A 20087-nucleotide genomic window follows, 5' to 3' on the forward strand; every position below is an offset into this window, starting at 1 on the left:
TAGGTTAGTTCTGGATCCGGTCAAATCCAGGCAACAAATCCTCACCCTATATCTTGCCCACTTACAATCAGGTTGAAAAGTACAAAAACAACCTAACCCATGTTTTATATGGATCAGCATTCAACCCACCAACTCAATTAGCACTTCCCTCATCAATGGAATAAATAAAAATAAAATATGATTAAAACTAAGGGATTTAAGACTCGCATCCAAATAACGTGAGGAAAAAAAAAAAAAAAGAAAAAGAAAGAAACTATCGAGAAAAACGATAGTCACATTGTTCCCTCCACTTGTATTTTCAGCATTTTCTTTAATTCTCTTATCATTATTCATGAAACATTTCTAGAAATTTGGACGAATCCTGTACAATTACCACTATTTAAAGTATTGGTCCCAAAAACATCCAAAAAAACTGTTCGATCACCAGGCCGTTCGCTTACTTTTGAGGAAATTCTTAATTCAGAGCACCAAACCGATCCATTAAACCAATTGGAGGACATTGCAACTCCAGGGATGCGAGGACATAAGAAACTTATTCAGAAGGGGATACTGCGACTGATCGCTGCTGGACTAGATAGAGAGAGGCTTGAGACCACCAAGACAGCGAACCAAGCTTCCCTAGCTAATATACATGAACCCAAGATAGGCCTAAAGGACAGATTATGGCAAAAAAGGGGATGGCTCTTTGGCCAAAAATGGTCAGGGCCGAAACACTGAACATGTTTTACTATAGCTTCTGTCAATAAAACGGAATAAGTACAATTTTCCTGTCTTAATTTTCAAAATACTTCTAACGTGTTTGGAGTTTAGGGAAAGAATTTGATAGCCTTTCATGTACAAGAATGACACCTGATAAACCAGTTCAAAAAATCCAAAGTCCAACGATCCAAAAAGTTTAGGAGCTCTGACTATACGGGGACAAATGTTCGGCACAGAACAATAGAACATAACGTTATGCAATGTACCAATATATCTAGAAATACAAAGATACACATACATTCATCCAGAATTCTTAAACACAAGAAGCTGTTCTTAGCATGCCCAGCTTCAATTGTTGAATGCCGAGCAGTTTCTCATCCAAGGACAATGAGTTCTCCACCCACCTCATTTGTGTAGATTAAAACAATGAGGCTTGTCTAACCCTCTAACCAGAGCTTTGATCTCAGCTGATGATTCCTGCATCTATTGATTGCCAATGGTTTAAGACTCGAACAAAAGTCTTCAGCAACAAACTATAGGTAGACAGGTTTTGGAAACAGAAGCTATTCAGTTCCACCAAGGTTGGGTCAAGGATTCCTGCAAATTGCCCAGGTAAACACCAATGGATATCTCAGTCCAGTGCCCTGGGATTGCTAGCTTCACACGAAACTCAGTCTGCATCCCCCAGTCCATCACTGCCATCCCCTCTCTTTGAGATGGGTGCCATATGATTGTGAGAACCATGTTTCTTGGTCTGGGCAGCAATCTCAGCATTCTTTCGCAGCACAGCACCGGGAGAAGGATATGGACGCTGCTGAAAGAGAGGACCCTGTAATTCATACAAACATACAAAATTAATGTCATGCTGTCATTTATTCAATAAAATTGACAGGTGACAACCAAAAAAATCACCAAAAGAAATGAAACCCTTATTGATAATATCAGTAGAAATGGACAATTTTATACTAAAAAGTTTGATTTTTAATTTTGAACACCAAGTTTAAACTCTCTCTTGAGATTTGGAATCTCTATTCACATTGCAGTGAATGGCAAACATCTCTTTGCCATGAAAGCAGCAATAACTGATCTATGAAACTTCAGGACACAGGCATATCTGCATTCCATCGGTCAAGGACCTATATATGCCAACAATCCATCTGGTCTGCTACCACTCTCCAGTAACACAACGGTGTTTCAACTAATATTGATAGGAAAAAAAAAAAAAAAAACTGCTACAGAATGGCAGCATTGGAATAAGAGTGGCCATGACAACTTTCAGAAATACATTTTGACTTTTCTTTTTCATCCTTACATGATATGAAATGCAGAACCACCAAAACAGTGAAGTACTCATACATAAAAATTCAGGTTTTTGTTATTAAAAAAAAAGAAATATAGGCACCAAAATCACTTTTGATAGACTACTAATTTCAAACTACTAAGGTTTATACATTATCACGAATTTCTACAGTGTGCAATCACATAGACGCAGAAAGTCACTTGGATAGACTGCCTTTCTGATTCATTGAAGAAACATATCTATTTATCAAGGCCTTGACATGCTTAAAAGTCAAAACAGAAGTTGCTCTCCAGAATCTTCCACTATATCATCGTTAAACAAGTTTATCAAGCAAAAGCATTACAACAAAAAACAGACTAAAGTTCAGTTATCTTTTATCAATAATGTGGTCTTATGCTTCATGTGCATTTACTGAGATCACTAATCTCACCAGCTTAACTGCTAGAGTGTTAGTAATGGAATTTAAGGATGCATTCACTTTCCCCAGCAAGAATAAAAACATACTAATGAAAAAGCATGTATGGAAAATACATCTGATTCATCATCAATTAAGCGAATACTTACAGTAGCAGTGGTATCTGCTGCTCGTGGTTGTACTCCTTTTAGGCCAACTACCCTGCAAAACCATGGTAAAAATCAGATAAGAGTTAATGATTTGACAAAATGCATAGATGTTCATTATTTGCACTCTATGCGTTATAATGAATGAGATAAGAATAGAATGCACCAAATTGAACTCCTTGTGAACATGTCAATGTGGGCTGAAATCAAGGTTAAGGGTCAAAAAATATCTACAGATACATAAGCTTCTCAAATAAGTCAAGAGCAAACTCATCAAATGAAGAGAAGCTTTACCATTTATAATCCACTGTAAAATGATGACTCTATACCATTATTGTGTCCAATAGGCTTTCAAGTTTTCATGGTAAAAGAAAATGGAAAAGAATTGGTTGGGAAGATTTCCTGACCACCTAGAGTAGAACATATGTTGTTCAAGATGGTCAGGTACAGGTTTAAAATGTATAAGCCTGCCATGTATTAAGCTGTATTGACCCACATCAAAGAGATAAACCTCAGTATGTGCTGATACATCTTTTTGGGTACGCAGCACAGGGTAACACAATCTTGTAGCTTGCTGATAACATATAGAATTATAGATACCATAGAGATGGCACAATATGGGCAGGCAGTTTAATTCTTACTGAGTCTATAAACTTTACTAGCAGAAGCAACCATGAACTGAAAACACTAAAGTATCCCTGTAGCAGATTGACTGTAGCAGGATCCTCTAAATACTGCATTGTTAAGAAAGTGACCTCTATGAGAACTAAGTGAGATGATCACACGGAACTTTGTCCGATAGTCCAATAAGTACCTAAATAAAGTCACTCCTAGCAGAAACCATATCAGGCACTATAGCAAATAATAGGAATATACAACTGTAATAGAAAATATTATGCATATTATAGAAGATATTATTGCAATGTCATAGTCCGTAGCAGGTGTTATGGTGGCTACTTCTAGTTGAAACGAGCATTCTCATAGCACTTTTGCAGATATTGCATAGATACTTTAGAACAAGGCTGCGGTGGTGTTGTTGACATCACTTAAAAATCATACAATAAAAAAACAGGGGCCCAATGGACCCCTGTTTCCATCGCTTGGAAGGCAGAGCCCCTCCTCCGGCCCTTCGCACCCTCCAGCAGCCTCCGTGGCCCTCCCTCTCCCTCTCTTTTCCTCTCTCCCATTCTCCCCCTCCCTTGCCCTCCCTGCTATGCTGGTATGGGCCCAGCACAGAATGGCACCGAGGCATACCAAACCGTGCTGCCGGCTGACCGACCTGAACCCCGGTACCAACACAGTGAACCTTGCTTCAAAACAACTACAGCCAATACTCTAATAGGCAACTACAATGCATGATGACCATTGGTAATCTCCTAAGCTCAAATCCAAAGCCAAATCAGAACTGAAAAGAACTTTGAACAAATTAATCTTCCTGCGGTGCAATAAGCCAAGCTCATAAAAGAGTAGATGCAGAATAAAGTCAACAACCTGCAATACGAAGTCCAAGACACCAAAATACCCTCAAAATACACAATGAAAGCGCATAACTTTTGCTGTACAAAAGAGTTTTCTGATACCCAATTGAGATTAGCCATAATAGCTCTGACTTGTATAATAATCAGATCCTGTAGCAGCAAACTGATATACACAGGTCTCATCACAAAAAAAAAAAAAAAAAAAAAAAAAAAAAGGAAAGGAGGATACAAAGGAACATGATTGTGGTTGCTATTTTATTTGCTTCTAAGACAATATGCATTCTATAACGAAGATGCACAACATACCAGCCACCACGTGGGGCATCCGAATACGAACTCGGATCCATAGGGTCCAACTCATCATCCTCACTATATGTTCGTTTCCTGTGGTCCCTTCTGTTGCCTTTTCCAAATGGAGGTTTGGGACTTGACCTGCAGAGGGAAATCAGTCTGGTGTAAAGCTAAATAATACATACAAGTAACAGTGACCTGCCTCTATATTTGAAAGAAGTGCAATAATGCATGCTGCACCATTTTGGTTGCCGAAAGGCAATGAGTAACCAATTCATACAGCCTAATACTACTCATGCAAGTTAGCGGCGGCAAAGTAATTACTTATGCTTGGGCACTGGTTTTCCTGAATGCTCTTTGGAGGTAGCCAGCTTGCTTGTTTGTAGCTGACCATGCACATTCAAAGATAAATGTTGTTGAAAAGGAAGATTCTGAACCCTGTATCAGAATTAACTTAAGGTCAAACTGCAAACATCACATAGTATGGCTAAAACTTTGTGTTGAAAACATTTGATATTACAAAAATTAGCAATAACCGATGGAAGAAAATGGAAATCAATAGTAGAATTTCGTTTGTCATGTATTCAGCTTACCTCAATAATGGAGCTAGAAAATACACAGAAAAAATTGCTTATTGTTTTAGGCTAAATGAAGAATGTTATAACATTTACTAGTGGTACTTCCGCAAATTCATTGACTTGCTTCTGTAAATGTTATAACATTTACCTCACAATATCTAAAACTGTTGGCCCTGTGATCAATAAAGACTGTCACGCAACATTAACTTCTCAAATGCTAGAAGTTGCACCACAAAGAAGTCCCTTCTTCGAAGAGACCAAAAAAAAAAAAGACAAATCCTACTTAAGCTTTAACGTGGTAACAAGCTCAATAAGAAATACTAATCTATATAGCCTTTAATGTCTAATACAGGTTTTGTACATGGATAGTCATGCATAAGCTTTTGCTTCATGATAACGAAACTCATAATGATATCCTAGTGTTGATGAACAGCTATAAAAAACAAACATTGTAATAATTCTTTTTAGACATTCTGATAGAGGCTATGCATATCCCAGCCTCAAAAGCTAAGTTTCATATTTTTTGGAGGTTAGTGAAACCTGTAAGAATTGTACGTTACAAATGCATCCATCAAAAAATCACTCTCCCATAAATTTTAAATTGTCATGAACAGTCACTCTAGAATGAAGGTAGAAGCAAAAAATAATGACCTAACAGGTTTTTGTCATAGGCTTTATCATTGCCACTGGCAAGAATCATAAATGATGAATCAATCTACTATGTACAATGCTAAAGGCTTGCAGTCCAGCCATGCATAGCTGGTCTCCAAAGTCGAGATTCCTGGGAACAATATCATGGAAGTGCCTAGTATTCCCTAACATTCAACCTTAATTGGGATGCTGCATACCAAGAGAAAGGAAAAACATGTCAAGGGGCTTCTTGCAGAACTCTCCTTCCTAATATCTATTATTCATGCATGATATAATGTAGAAAAGAAGGCTCACACATCTAGAAGACCTTAACCAGCCATGCATCCCCCCACGTGCATTGCACAAGCGACATACTAGTCAATATCCAAATAAAGAAATCCTCTTCTTATGTGTATTTGTCATGTATGCACATGAGTACTTATTTGTGTGGGTATCAGTTGCCACCATTGTTGCCTGGAGAGTTCATATCACTTCTTATTTTAGAAATTATGGAGGGCCACTCTTTTGGACACTTGGACTCAACACCTCTTGGTAGTGACCGCCAAACCATCCCAATCTAGGCAGTTTGGGACATTACCGAACTGGACAGGACGGTTACCAAGATGGTTCGACTGGTAGATCAACCAATTTTTTTTTTGTTGAATGGATCCCCCTCCCCTCCTGATCCTCTTCCTATCTCTCAAAGTCTTGATGCCTCTCTCCTGAACTCCGATCACGATTCCCCTCTTCCTCTCTCCCTCTCTTGATTCTCCTCCCATTCTTCCTTTATGGGGCAATGTGACACCAGAATGACACCAGCAATTAGGATTCCATTCCACAATGATGACAACCTACACACCTCTCCCTCCCTCTCCTCCTCTCCCTCTCTCCTGATCTCTCAGTCTCGATACTCCTCTATCTCCCTCGATTCTCCTCCCGATCTTCCTCTTCAAGACGACAACAGCATGACAATGCAACATGTTGGTGGTTAGGGTTCCGTTCGACAGCAATGACAACTGGTTCACCTCTCCCCACTCCCTCCCTCCCTCCCTCCCCTCAGTTCTAGTATGCCTCGGTTCAATAGGGTACGTATTGTACCATGCCGAATTGGTCTTGCGATGTACAACCCCTGGTACTAGTTCATTGAACCTTACCTCTTGGCAATCTAAAAATAAGTATGTCCTACTTAAATCAATCCAAAGCATCAGATTTGGCACAAAATTTTAGAATGTTCAGTTAAGCATGAGTAAACTTGAAGTATTTAAGATATAAATCATCATTGGCTACTCAAGAAAGCATTAAATATGTAATCTTGTATAAACATATGTATGTTTGTATTGTTTATATTGTAGATGCATCCACAGGTTGAAATGTTTGGAGACAGGAAGTGTCAAATGCTCAAGGAAACTAAATGAAACCAATTTAGATAAAACTGGGAATTTACATGAAGAATATAATGCTTAAAGTTTTCATAGAAGATAAAATGGAAGAAAAGTTCTCATTTTTTCACCACCAATCACAAGAAAACTTTTAGCTTGTAAGCCATCTTTTAACTATCAAGTACCTAATCCCTTCCTTAGGCTAGATTAACACTGCTGAGAATTTTGAAACAACGAGAATAAGTCTAAATTCTAATCATTAAACAATGAAATAAAGTTAATTTTCTTTAGGAAAATAATTAATTGGACGTAAAGGGAAAGCATGCAATCTGACATTCACAGTACCACCTTGCATTAAAAAGTGTTTTTTCTAAATGCAATAACAATTGAGCTATATCCGATATTAAGTGAAGAAAGCAAATCTAAGCATCCACATGATCAACATGGAGCATTGTACTGAAAAGTACCGTGTGCAGTGATTGCAATAGCCCCATGGCTGAACTAAGCCAAGGCCCCATCCACCACATCCTAAACATCTCTTCATATGAGTTTGCTCATGATTAGCAGTTTGAGTAGCTTCACCTCCAGCAGCCAAGAGTGTAGCATGTGGCGAAACAACTTGACTTATTGAATTTGGCCGCTCCCATTGTGATACATGTGTCTTTGTAGCATGTGGCGAAACAACTTGACTTATTGAATTTGGCCGCTCCCATTGTGATACATGTGTCTTTGTATTGTAATAGTATTTTTGCCCTAATACACTTAACAAGTGTTACACATGGGAAAAGAAAAATTAAAAGTAGATTTATATGCAAGACAAGTAATATTTTTTGTTCATTAGCATGGAAAAACTGGAGAGGCATATTGATGATGTTTTTGCCTCATAAAAAAATTCAACATACAGGAAAATCTAACAGATAGATAAGAATCGCAATGAGGAGATAAAGAAGAATTGCAATGAGAAGAGAACTAGCTAGACAAGAAGATGAAATCAGACATAAAAAAATTATGTCAAATAAACTTTAGCAAATTGACATGCATCATAAAATTGCTGGAAGTGGTGTCAAAAAAACCACAATTTGTTGTATTAAATACAAAATGAGGCACTGATAAGTTCGAAGTACCCTTCATCTCAGCCAACAAGGTATAAAATACCAAAGATCCATAAGGACATTTTAGGAAACTCGGTTGCCTTGGGCAATTGAGAGAGAACCACTCTTCTGATTCCTTATTCCTTAAAACATGTCGCAGCTACAGACATAGTAAGGGGACCCAAATCATATGGCTGTCAATTGTGGATGATAATCATAAGATAGTGGTGACCTTTCTCAGTTGCCAGAACGAGCAACTCCATATCAATACTTGGTTATGTCCTAAAACACTAACAAGGTGACCTGAGAACAATTCTGATTGCAACTATGCTGTTGGTGTTAGGGCTTAAGATAGACTGTTTTCTCTATATGTGATAATCTTATGCTGTTGGTGTTAGGGCTTAAGATAGACTGTTTTCTCCATATGCGATATCTTTGCATGTCCCGGCACTAAGGGATCCATATAGCCTGGTACCGAGTTATTGCTGCTTTGATAGCCGAGTGAGGCAGACCCAACCAAAGTTTACTTAGTACCTAACTGGGTGCACATCTTTCATACCGAGGACATGTGATATGCTTCATAAGGGGTCCATTTCCCAACATTGGAGAATAACTTATTTTGGTGATGAGGATCAATTAGACATTGCATTTTGCTACAAGAGTTTCAATGAATTTATTTTCAAAACCAAAAATATATGTAAACCACCACCTTAGTTAAAAAGCATACAAATACTGACTTACCCTCAAGTTGTTTTGGGCCAAATAAGCTAGGATACATGATTCACCCACAAAATACACAATTCAGAATAATCTGGCAATATGGTGGTAATGTGACAATGTTGATCCAACCCAGCTTAGGAGGCACTGGGAAATAAAGCAAATCCATTCATTCAACTCCCATGAATTTCCAAAAGCTGAACAGATGCTAGATTTTGATGACAGACTAGAAGATCGATAACAGATCAAATCTGGACAAGATTGGTTGATCCCAATCCTATCTCTTATCTGCAAGCACTAACTGATCTGCAATCATGTAACAGCAGACCCAAGTCCATTTCAGTTTTTCACTGAATATCCAATCTGCTCCTTCGTTGATGTTAGGATTAGGATTATATGAAGAGAGGAAATCATACAAGAAAATAGAAGAGTGGGAAATGAAACAAGAGCAGGGATGAAGGGACGTTAGTTGGGATAAAGGGATTAAGGAACACTGGTTGGGAATGATGAGAAGTGGGTTATTTTTGTAAAATAATATATTATGCAACTCACTTTGCATTTTATTATGAATTTACCGGGCAGCCTAGTGTATGAGGCTCCCGACATTGCAGCACCTAGAGAGGGTCAGATGTACACAACCTTACCCAACATGTGGAGAGGCTGTTTCCGTGTTTTGAACCCATAACTGTCAAGTCATAATGGAGCAACTTTACCATTGCACCAAGGCTCAACCTCTTTATTGTGAATTTATATTATACATACTAATTGGATAGGATTGTGTCTTTATTGGATTCAATTGACCCTTTGCAAATCTGGCCCTTTGGTTATCAAGCCAATTGGAGCCAAAAATTTATTTTGTTCTCAGTTTAAAAACCCTCTACCAGATCCAGACTTCATAATTCAATTTCAAACTAGTTCATCAACAGGATTACAAATTTGAGAGCCTTTTCAGCAAAAACAACACCACAAACAACTGTTAAGGTCGCACACATCCATTGATGAAAACAGTATCTTATGATGAATCTCCAATGCTGAGATTAGTGCTGTCTCAGTCTTGCAATGAGTTGGGGTACTAACCCATTATAGATAAAGTCGATAAAAGCGACAGCTCCTGAACTTAACCTCTCTCTCTCTTTTCTTTTTTTTTTTTTTTTAAGAGAGAGAGAGACTTAACTGGCTAATGTGATGGTTGGACTAGGAAGCACAGATACAATACGGGACATGGATACGGTATGATACGGATATGGAGATATGATAAATTCTTAAAAATATAGCAGCCATTTTGCTATAAAGATACGGAGTACAGTACGATATGGATACGTATCCGACATTGGTTTGGCAGCCATTTTGCCATATCCGTGCTTCCTAGTGGTTGGAACAACAACGCATTTCGGCATAGGCAGACTATACACAATATATAAAATACAACATAAATAACTCATAACATTACTAACAAATATTATTAACTATCATCAAGGAATGATTCATGATAGGGCTTTCTATTCACCTCTTTGGAACATGAGAAAGAACACAAATAATTTTTTGCATCTATAAAATACAACTTCATATGAGAATTATCACAAACAGCAATCTCCGAAGGCCCTGACAATCATTAATCAACAAAGTCTTGGTATTCAAGTATGGCCAGTCATATGGATAAAGACATGCTATCTAAAGTCCCAGAAGATAAGAGAAAGGCCAACAGGGACCATCTCTGTAAACTTCAACCAACCAATTTCTAAGAAGTGCAAGCTTATGCATGTACATCATTGACGATTACATGGTAATAGTTTCTTATGTGGAATCAGATAGGCACAAAATGCATTTAAATATAATGTGGAGCCTGGACTTGCGATTCACTGATTATCCTCCAGCAGTTGTTGTATGGTTGAGCAAGAATACGACTAGCATCAATAAAATAGGACTTATTCAGAAGTCTAAATTTCTAATACAACCACACAGGAAATTGTGTGCAAACCTGTTGAATCATCAAGTGCCTCTTCCCAATCTGCTGGCAAAGGTGATGGGGTTGGAGTCGGGGCACAAGCAGCATTCTCAGTAGGACACTCCCACTGGCTTTCTCCAGTATTCTCATTATAAAAATATGAGTATCCACTACCTGGGTCCTTTGCCTCAACCTATAAAATGAAAATCCAGTGGTCAGTGGTACTTATGTGGCAACAGCCACCTCTACGATTCAAATGCTTTCTTTCTGACCCAAACTACATAAATCATTGAGACATGTATTAATTATAACAATAGATTTTTACAGAAATGTTGAAGACATGCAGCACAGTGAAAATGGATGGTTAGAAGATTTTATACAACTACCTAGACTTTGTCAGTAGAGTGTGTGCCTTAAAGACATACAAAGTAGATCAAGATTCTAACCTATAAATAAGATGATATTTTCCAGGATGCAGCAAGAATACAGAGAGACTCTTACACAAAAGCATAGAATTTATTACAACCAAAATATCATAATCACTCCTATAGGGCAAATCTAATCCCGTTTATATCAGATTTCCCGTTGATAATCACAATGAAACTTCACTACATCCACCTTACGTGCCAAAATGTTCAATATTATACATACATATATATATATATATATATATTTGATGAAAAAAATACAATATCTTGTCCGCATGCTAATAGCGAAGTATAAATGGCTAATTACATTTACATCTCATTTTCACACAGTTCATGTGCGTATATCATGCTCAAATACGATTTAAATAAACAAAAATACAGAAGCATTGCTTTGCTGAGTGGGTCCTATCTTTGTGGTTTGATAAAATCTTGCTCCACAAAGTGTATCACCATTTTCCATGTTATTTATTAATTTAACAGAGATTGTTGATTAGGTTCGCCATTGAATGGTCGGAACAACAGATGAAGGTTAGGTTTCTGAGAGAAAACACTAGTTCAATTATACGGCCAATAATGATACACAACACTCTTCCAAGTTTATGTGATTACTATTTGTTATTCACCGGTCAAATAACAAAAAAATAATGGATATTATTAGCTGCTATAGCATTAAATAACAGATAAAACAGTATACTAACAATTATATCACTGCTCACAGACTAATTCCTTTTTAAAAATGCAGGCACTGTTCATACAACAAAGCTCACTGGGCCACTAGACCACTAAATCGAATATATGGTAAGTATGATTGTATGGCCCATCAGTTTAGTCATGTTTTGGCCACCAAGAAGGAAACTCTATTTTTGACTTTTCTCAATTCTTTCCAGCAACATAAGACCTTATTCTACAGTTATAATAGTCATGCTCATTTAAGTTTCCCACATTTTCCCTTATGTTTTGTGGTTTCTGAGTCTATCACTTTTATAATTTAATGCTTGCAGAGAACCCCTGGTGTCATATCTTAGATACATGACATGCTTCTAACCATGTGTGCATTTCTTCAGCTCCCTTCCAACATTATCCTCTCACACTTACCCAGGTTTTTGGCTTAGTTGTCCAAATTTTTATATTTCCACAAATATTTTACAATTTTTACTCACCAGGATGACAAATAAGTGAAGGAGAAAATTGAGGTTCTGTTCCAACACTGCTACAAAGTCACTGATAGATATTTTGCAACAATATAAGGTATCCTAAAATTTATTAAACAGAGTAACAAGTACTTGATATCTCTTATTTTATAGATTTAAGTTCTAGGCAAACCATTTATTATTCTTAAGCTTTTGAGAAAAGAGTTTCATCATTCTTTTTCTGCACATATAGTGCTCATGTATTACACCCAACAAATATTGACAACACCTCAACAGCCAAAACTATAGATTACTAGTAAAATACAACTCATTTGTCTTCTGTCAACACTTAAGCAATACCTCCATTGAAGATAAAGCTTATTATACAAACATCTAGCAGTAGAATTACATATCAATCGTTCATGTTCTGTGAAAGCATAGATTACGTATGTATGTCTAGATACTCACCCAACAGGGAGGCAACTTTAGGACATTTGTCATCCGATCATGTTGAGGTTCCAATTTCTGCAATTCAATGTCAATTAGGTCAATCATCGTAAACTGCAAGATAATATAAGAAGATAGATCATGACAGGAATTATATAACAACTAAGTATTGGAGACAAGAAATGGACTTGCATTCTCAGTTGTCACAGAGGCACCATTTGTTTTATCTTTAAGAATTCCCCTAGCTTTTAGCTTCTGCTTGAGATATTCTGGTAGCTCTTTCTGAGCAGCCTTTGGATCTGATTCCTTTTCAGCTGTGGAGCTCACTTGTTGAGTTTCATCCTTTGGTTTCCCTAGAACAGTCCAACTTTAGATGGCCAACCACTTTAAAAAGGCTTTAAAGGTAGTAAAACACCCATATAAAGGAAAGCAATCTTACTAGATTGGGCATTTAATGGTGTTGTAGTATAATAAGCACCCCCACCTGGTACACCATAGCCATTACCAATTTCCATGTTGCCTGATATGACAAAACTTAAGTCTGAAAATCTAAGCACATTGATAGCATGAATACTTTTAAGGAAGAAGTTTCAGTCATGCAAACAAATTAAAGTACATCAGACATTTAAACATATGCATCGTTAAAGAATTGAAAAGGTGATAAGATTATGCTAACACGACAATTCTGACAACTCTTTTTGGAGATTCAATTCATTTTATCAGAGGCCTTCCCTACATATCTAATCTCTCCATGAAGACGTAAGCCTCATCTTAGCAGAGCCCCCTTAATTCACCAGTGGAACCGATATCAACAAAATAATCAGTTTTCCAGCACTTCATACATGTTTTATGTGACTTAATTACCTCTTAGTTTTCTTTTAAAAGATTTTAAAGCCTACCCCACATGATTTTACCAAGGACTATCAAACGTGTTTGCGCCTCTCTTTAGACCACATTCTAGATAAAAATGCAGCTCTCAGCATTGTCTAGTAATTATCTTATATCTAGAGCATGCAATGATAACATGATTCTCTTCAGAGCAAATTTCTGTGTCATTACCTCTAATAACATTGGGTATAACTTCTTTCGCTCTTAAATTATTACATGCAACCAAGGATCATGAAAAGTGAAAACAATCACACTAGAGTAGAATTCAAGGCAGAATTTTTTATGAAAATTTGTTTCTTATATTTCACTTATATTGCATTCCATGTGTTGGACTTCAGACCATTATCCTCCCAACATTTTGTTGTACTCCAAAGAAATAGTGACAACTTATCATTACAAGTGTTACCCCAAAGCTAAACCTTTGTGCAGGTCTACCTGAAATGATATTCATATACTACAAAAGTAGACCCCACTTGCCGCTGCTTCTAATAGCCCATCATTTTGCCAACTTCATATTTGTAACACACCCTTCTTCCCTGAAGCCTGCCAAAATTACCAATCATTGTATTTTATCATATTTATACCTCTTAATGCAGTAGAAAAGTACAATCACATTCATTCTCTTCTATTTATTTGCATTTTGTCAACTGCCCAAGAAAGCCCAATGGATGACCTTTTTTATGGAACCATGCTAAATGTGTTCTTGTAGAATACTATCACCTGGTTTAACATCTATTACAGCTATGTGGAAATGGCCTGACATGTTATTCAGTATATTAGTAGACCACCTTAACTAATAAAGATCTGGCATATAAACTGTAATCATCTAATAGTTCTCAAACTTCACAACACATGGGATGGAACTACACGCTCTAATGTTATTCATATGTTCCAAATGCCCTGCCCTTCCAATCAAACTTGAAGTTCATGTCTCTAATTTGAATTGCCCGTCTATCCAAATGCAATCATCCTTAAAATATTGCTAACTTCTATAAAGTCCTTTCTTCACAAACTATCACATTTTTGCTCCATCCTTAATATCTTAGACCTAATATGAATCTTCAAACTAAATTTATTCAACATATTAGGTCACCTTCTCTTGAAAACAACATCTTGTTTAGAACATCATAGACCTCATTTTTTGTGGCTCACACATATAAGGCGTTTTTCCCCTTTCTTATCCATTAATTCTAAAATTGAGGAAATAGCATGCAACATTGGTCAACATCTTCTATTCACAACTAATATGAACAAAAATTAAGGATGAAAATTAAGAGCTCAACTAGTATAAGAATTGAATTCTAGGGTCAACAAAAAAGGTTGTAAGGTTGTTGGGTACTTGACTGAGAGTAACAAGTAGCCTCAAAATGTGCACTGATTTCAGCTTATCATGATATAAAAGAAAAGTCTCTTAAACCATTCTTTTCAGATCAGATTATCAGCTCCCAGATCCCCACCTAAAACATGTGCACCGGCCTAAGCCCTGGCCTATTTGTGCTTAACAAGCTGGAGTTGTTTCCCCTAAAGAACCAGGAAAACAAGCTTTTGATGCCAGTTACTCAAGAACAGGTTTTCCAAATCAGTTAAGCAGCTCACAGAGCAGAGATATCAACTTACAGTTTCCTCAAACTAGAAAACACCAGCAAACTATGAGGGAGCCAACCAAAAAATGGCCTGTGTATGAGAAAACTGTGCAAACAAGGAGAAATGGGTTTCCAATGGTACCATTTGGTTTCCATGACATGAACTTTTGCATGCTTTCCAATTTCTATCTTCTGCAACACAGAACTGCTTTTTAATCCAATACTGGTTCCTTCATTTGTTCTTGATTTGCAGATTGCAATTTCCGTTTGAACAACTGTTTAACTGATAGTAGCATTACAAAACTCAGCTCTTAGTAGTTTACAGAACACATAACATGACCGGAAAGGCCGCACTACAGTAGTCAATATTAATGCAGGTGCTTGATTTGGATGCGTAGAAACAAATTTTCAGGAGCTAAGATAAGCTCCAACAAAGAACTAACTTTTGTAGACTGAACTTAAAGCAAACTGACAAACGTTAGGAACAGACAATTAAAAGGATGAGAAAAATGGATTATAATGAACCAACCGTTATCTTGGTGGATCATCTTCCCACGTTTGTTGGCCATTTCAGCACGATGATCGGTGGTTATCTTCAGCAGATGTTCCTAAAAGAAGCAACGATAATAAAAAGATGCATAGTAATTTGACATTTTGACTGAGAAAGAAGTAACAAAGAAGTCACACAGTGGGGAACTCAAAATTAAATTATTTAAAATGCACAGAACAAAGCATGAAAAATGCTCACCTTTAATGCATTGGGATCATAACGTCCAGAGAGAATGTCTTTACTATCTTCTGCAGGTCCATTTGTGCCTCTTGCTTGTCTAAGGTCAAAAAAGGATAAGAACAACATCACAAGACAGTTGGAGCACTTATTGTTCAATGCATGTGATCTGGCTTGAAATAAGAAGAAATGGAAACAGACAGACCTTTGATTGTGTATGATTTGTTGGGTCGCAATTTCCTGGTTATCACAAATTAAGACCACTTAACATCTCAAAGAATAGATGCATGATAAAGAGATTCCATTTTCTTTAAAAATCATACCTGCTCATGCAGAACAGCAAGTTGGGCAGCAGATTCAATAACTTCAACATCAGCAGAAAACCTCTGCTGTCTAATGTCTGAAACAGGAACAAATTTGGATCAATATTTTTATATCCAGAGTTGTATCTATCTGATAGCATAATAAGTAGATTGATCATTACCAGTTGCATTCCCTTTTTGTTTGCTTGCTTCTTCGCTCACTTCAGTTTTTACAGCTAACTGTCGATCCACTATGTTGTCATCACAATGGGTTGAACTACTCAAATCATCTCGAGATGCATCTGAGGGCTTAGAAGTATTGCTTTCTGCTTCTGCCACTTTTATTTCTGCACCAGGGTTAGATGCAGACATACAGGATGAGGTTGTTTTAGACATATTCTGCAAGTATTGGAAACCAGTACTTCCTACAACAGGGTTTCCTGTGCCATGAGAAGAACTATAGGATGCTTGAGCAGGTACACTTTGAGCAGCTGGTGTAGGAAGTCTACCAGGTGAACATACAAACTGGGAAGGTGGTTGTACGTGAGGACACTGGCTTTGAGCTTTAGGAAAGGATGGATTAGATGGATTAAGAGGGAAGAGGCTTCCTGAGTTGTTAGGATGTCCATCATGATGCATGTTCACAGAAGGTGGAGGAAGATAAGAAACTGAAGGATTCATTGAAGCAGAAGCTGAAGACGTATGTGGCAGTGGATCAACTCCGGGAGGCAATGGCTGTCCATGAAAGTTAACCATAAGTTCTCAGCAAGAAAACTAACACTAATTAGATGGTCAGCCACACATATGACCTGAAAGATATTAATTTAAGAAATAACAAAGAAACTTGGTGGAATTCTTTAAAATAGTCCACGTAAGATCCTTGATGTGCTAACAGTCTATGGCTCAATGTTAAAGGCACAGCCTGCAAGACATTAACAAGCACAAAAACAACATGAGTAGCAGAATAATTTAAGTTAAGGTTTTAAGATGAAATGACAGAAACTTCTAAAAGAAAATGATGAACAGCTAAATTGCATCTGCAGAGCATTCAACATTTCAACTATTTGAGAATATGTAACATTGCACTAGCAACCCATATATCATATATTAAAACTAATGGGACAATTGATATCTATATGTCTCAGTGTATGCACACCAACCAACTGATCTGCTTCCAATAATGGATCAATTAGACAAATTGAACCACTATCAGACTTAATTTAGCTTCAAGGAAACAGAAAATCCTTATTTAATTAACAGGAATGAGACATATCACTTGTTATAGCTTAATCCTCTTAATCATAACTGCATTTGGGGTTCATTCCATGACTGACATATATTTTCAGTGCATATAGGACTGACAGTTTAACACAACTGCGAAGAAATTTTGCATGACAAGGATTTATGTAACTAGGAATCCTGAGAATGAAAATTCCTAGCTTCCAAAATATGTTCTTTACAACTTGACTTGAAGTCAAATCATGCATATGAAGAAGCATATAATTAAAAAATCATAGATCCATACCAAATTTTCAAATCATGAAAAGCAGGAAGTTTTCATGGCTTACTGTTTCTGGTGCTATAGTCCTAACAGAAACCATGCTTTGGTAACAATCTTAAAACTGAAACTGCTTTGTTTTGCAGACCGTAACTCCCAACTTTGATCTCTTTTATAGAAAACAAATAGAATATTATGGATAAATGACTGGGACAATTAAAAAAAAAAAAATCAACCCAATATTTTACAATACAAATTGAGCCCAGAACTTTCACTGCATGCTCATATCTTTGTTTTTCAATTGCATAGGATTCTCAATTCTCCCTTTTAAGTTTGAATTATGGTAGTAGGAATTGGAGTTGGATTTTTCCCAAATTTCAGTGATTGGCAAATTGTATAAGTACAAAGTTATAAGCCTGGAATTTAAAATGGGAAAGAGAGAACAAATTTTTTGACGAGCTTGGCATGGAGAGGTTCAACTGGGAAGATGGCATGGTCAAGAATCAAAAGACGAACCAAGGGGACAGAATTCAGCAAGTGCAAAAAAATTGTGAAACAACAAGGGACTTGTTTCTTTGAATATAAAAGAAATTATCAATTGAAGCTTCGAAAGAAATCCAGCATTAAACCAACAGTTCCTCTCGAATAACAATCAAACAACATGAATTCATGCTAAATTAATGCACATGTCATATCACAATTGATTACAGCATTGACTATTTGTTAATTAACAATAAAATAAAAAAGAAATCTTCCATTATCTCCATATGCTTCATCTCTTCCCGAGTTCAGGGTAATTTTGGGCGGTTGTGGTCTAATTGCATTAATCAAGGTATGACCAATAATGCATGTCTGACTAATGCCCAGTCACCAATGGGCCATATAGTCTCCGTTGCAGGCCTCTATTTACTTTCTTCAAGTATTTGGCATGGATTCTTACAAAGCTATAAGCTGATCCTAAAAAAAGCTATCCATAAAATCTAGTCAATCCTTCAAAGAAACCATCTCGAATTAGAGGCATGCTCCATAGCCAAGACCATATTTAACAGACGATAGGGCCAAGACCATATTTAACAGACGATAGGCTTGTATGACAATGATGATGATGACCGATCATTGTTCCAAATCTTGAGACAGCTACCTCACAAGGAAATCTCCACCAGAAAAGTAAAACTCACTAGATTACAAATATTTTCACTTATCTCTTAGCAAGTGACCCTAACAGAACATCTTATGATTGCAAAATGTTCTCTTGTGGCCTCTGGTTTGAAAAATTGTGATACAGATGCAATGCAATAAAGGCCACTGATAGAAAAGGACCAAGATAAAGAGAATCAGGCAAAGAGGCATGAGTATTGCCTGACAGAATTACGATTGGATTAATTAAATCCATATGAAAAATACTCTAAGATCTTGCCACCAAAACTATACAAATGGGACCGATTGAATTAGATGGATTCCAATGAACTATGCAAGATGCCTGGAATTGCCGAGTCAAAGTAAAAAGGGTCAGAAATGCTCATGTTACCAAGCAGTTCTTGCTACAAAACATTATGTCCACTAACAAGACGCACTAGTGCATTAGTTTGCACCACCCAGTCCTGCCATCCCCCTATACAAATTCTTAGCCTGCAACAAAGCTTATGTATTGTATGCTATTGCATATAAAAAAAATTTTTAATCCTTGTTTTAGCTAGAAAATATCACGCATCATATCTTGGGCCCCTTACTCGTTATCTTCCAACAAGTATACTACATACACTATGGAGTTTGGAAAATAAGAACCCTAGCAAATCCTTCCCCTGAATGATATCAAAAATGAAAGAATCAATGCCCAAAATGATAGAGACTTCCTTTCTTTCTGACCCGCTTTGCCAGGAATAACATTTCAGCAAACAATTCATCGGCATCTAACATATGCCCATTTCGAGTTCGTGATGCTAAGAAGAATATGAAACAGGCATCATGAATAGGCGGTCCTCAGAATAAATTACTATAAGAGAGGCGAAGATGGCCGTGTCATATGCCATCGAACATCAAATTAAAGAGAAAATTATTCAAATAGAACAAGCATACTGGCTGGAAGATTTTTTTTTTAAATAAAAAAAAGAACAAATTGTTTCTGACTTACTTTGGTGATGGCCGACGGAAGAGGAGGAAAGGAGAAGGGAAAAGAGTTACGGGATGGGGAGACTTCTCCAGCAGTGGTACGGTGCTTGGCTTCTCTCGCAGGGCCGACCAAGGGCTTGGCCCGCTTGGGGTTCTTCTTTCGGGACGGTCCGAGTGGTGTCACCCCCCGGTGATCGCCTTTTCCAGCGGAAGGGAAAACAGATCCGGTCCGAGGAACCGAGCCCGAGAAAAAACTCCGGCTAGGCTGGCCCTCACATCCTCTGGTTTTTATCATCCGACGGCTCG

At 37.2% G+C, this 20087-nt stretch overlaps 1 protein-coding gene across 1 annotated transcript; it reads right to left on the bottom strand.

The window, feature by feature from the left end:
• Nucleotides 1–883: 883 nt before the first annotated feature.
• LOC105046722 (uncharacterized) lies at nt 884–19962 on the bottom strand. The gene is made up of 15 exons (XM_010925408.4): nt 19804–19962; nt 16357–17096; nt 16196–16272; nt 16078–16112; nt 15894–15972; nt 15675–15753; nt 13114–13194; nt 12867–13027; nt 12696–12752; nt 10703–10862; nt 7384–7669; nt 4654–4767; nt 4345–4470; nt 2564–2615; nt 884–1528 (listed from the first exon to the last, which is right to left on the bottom strand). The coding sequence occupies exons 2-15, from the start codon at nt 16928–16930 to the stop codon at nt 1370–1372; spliced, it is 2040 nt and encodes a 679-aa protein (XP_010923710.1). The 5' UTR covers nt 16931–17096; nt 19804–19962; the 3' UTR covers nt 884–1369.
• Between the last annotated feature and the right edge of the window lie 125 nt (nt 19963–20087).

This window comes from Elaeis guineensis, chromosome 2 (genome assembly GCF_000442705.2).
Source record: "Elaeis guineensis isolate ETL-2024a chromosome 2, EG11, whole genome shotgun sequence".
Classification (NCBI taxonomy): Eukaryota; Viridiplantae; Streptophyta; class Magnoliopsida; order Arecales; family Arecaceae; genus Elaeis; species Elaeis guineensis.

Coding starts and splice junctions, on each gene's coding strand:
- LOC105046722 (XM_010925408.4), bottom strand. CDS start 16,930: ATGGTTAACTTTCATGGACAGCCATTGCCTCCCGGAGTTGATCCACTG. Junction 7,670..10,702: donor GGCACTTGATGATTCAACAG/GTTTGCACACAA, acceptor TAAGTGTATTAG/GGCAAAAATACTATTACAAT. Junction 4,471..4,653: donor AAACCAGTGCCCAAGCATAA/GTAATTACTTTG, acceptor TTCCCTCTGCAG/GTCAAGTCCCAAACCTCCAT.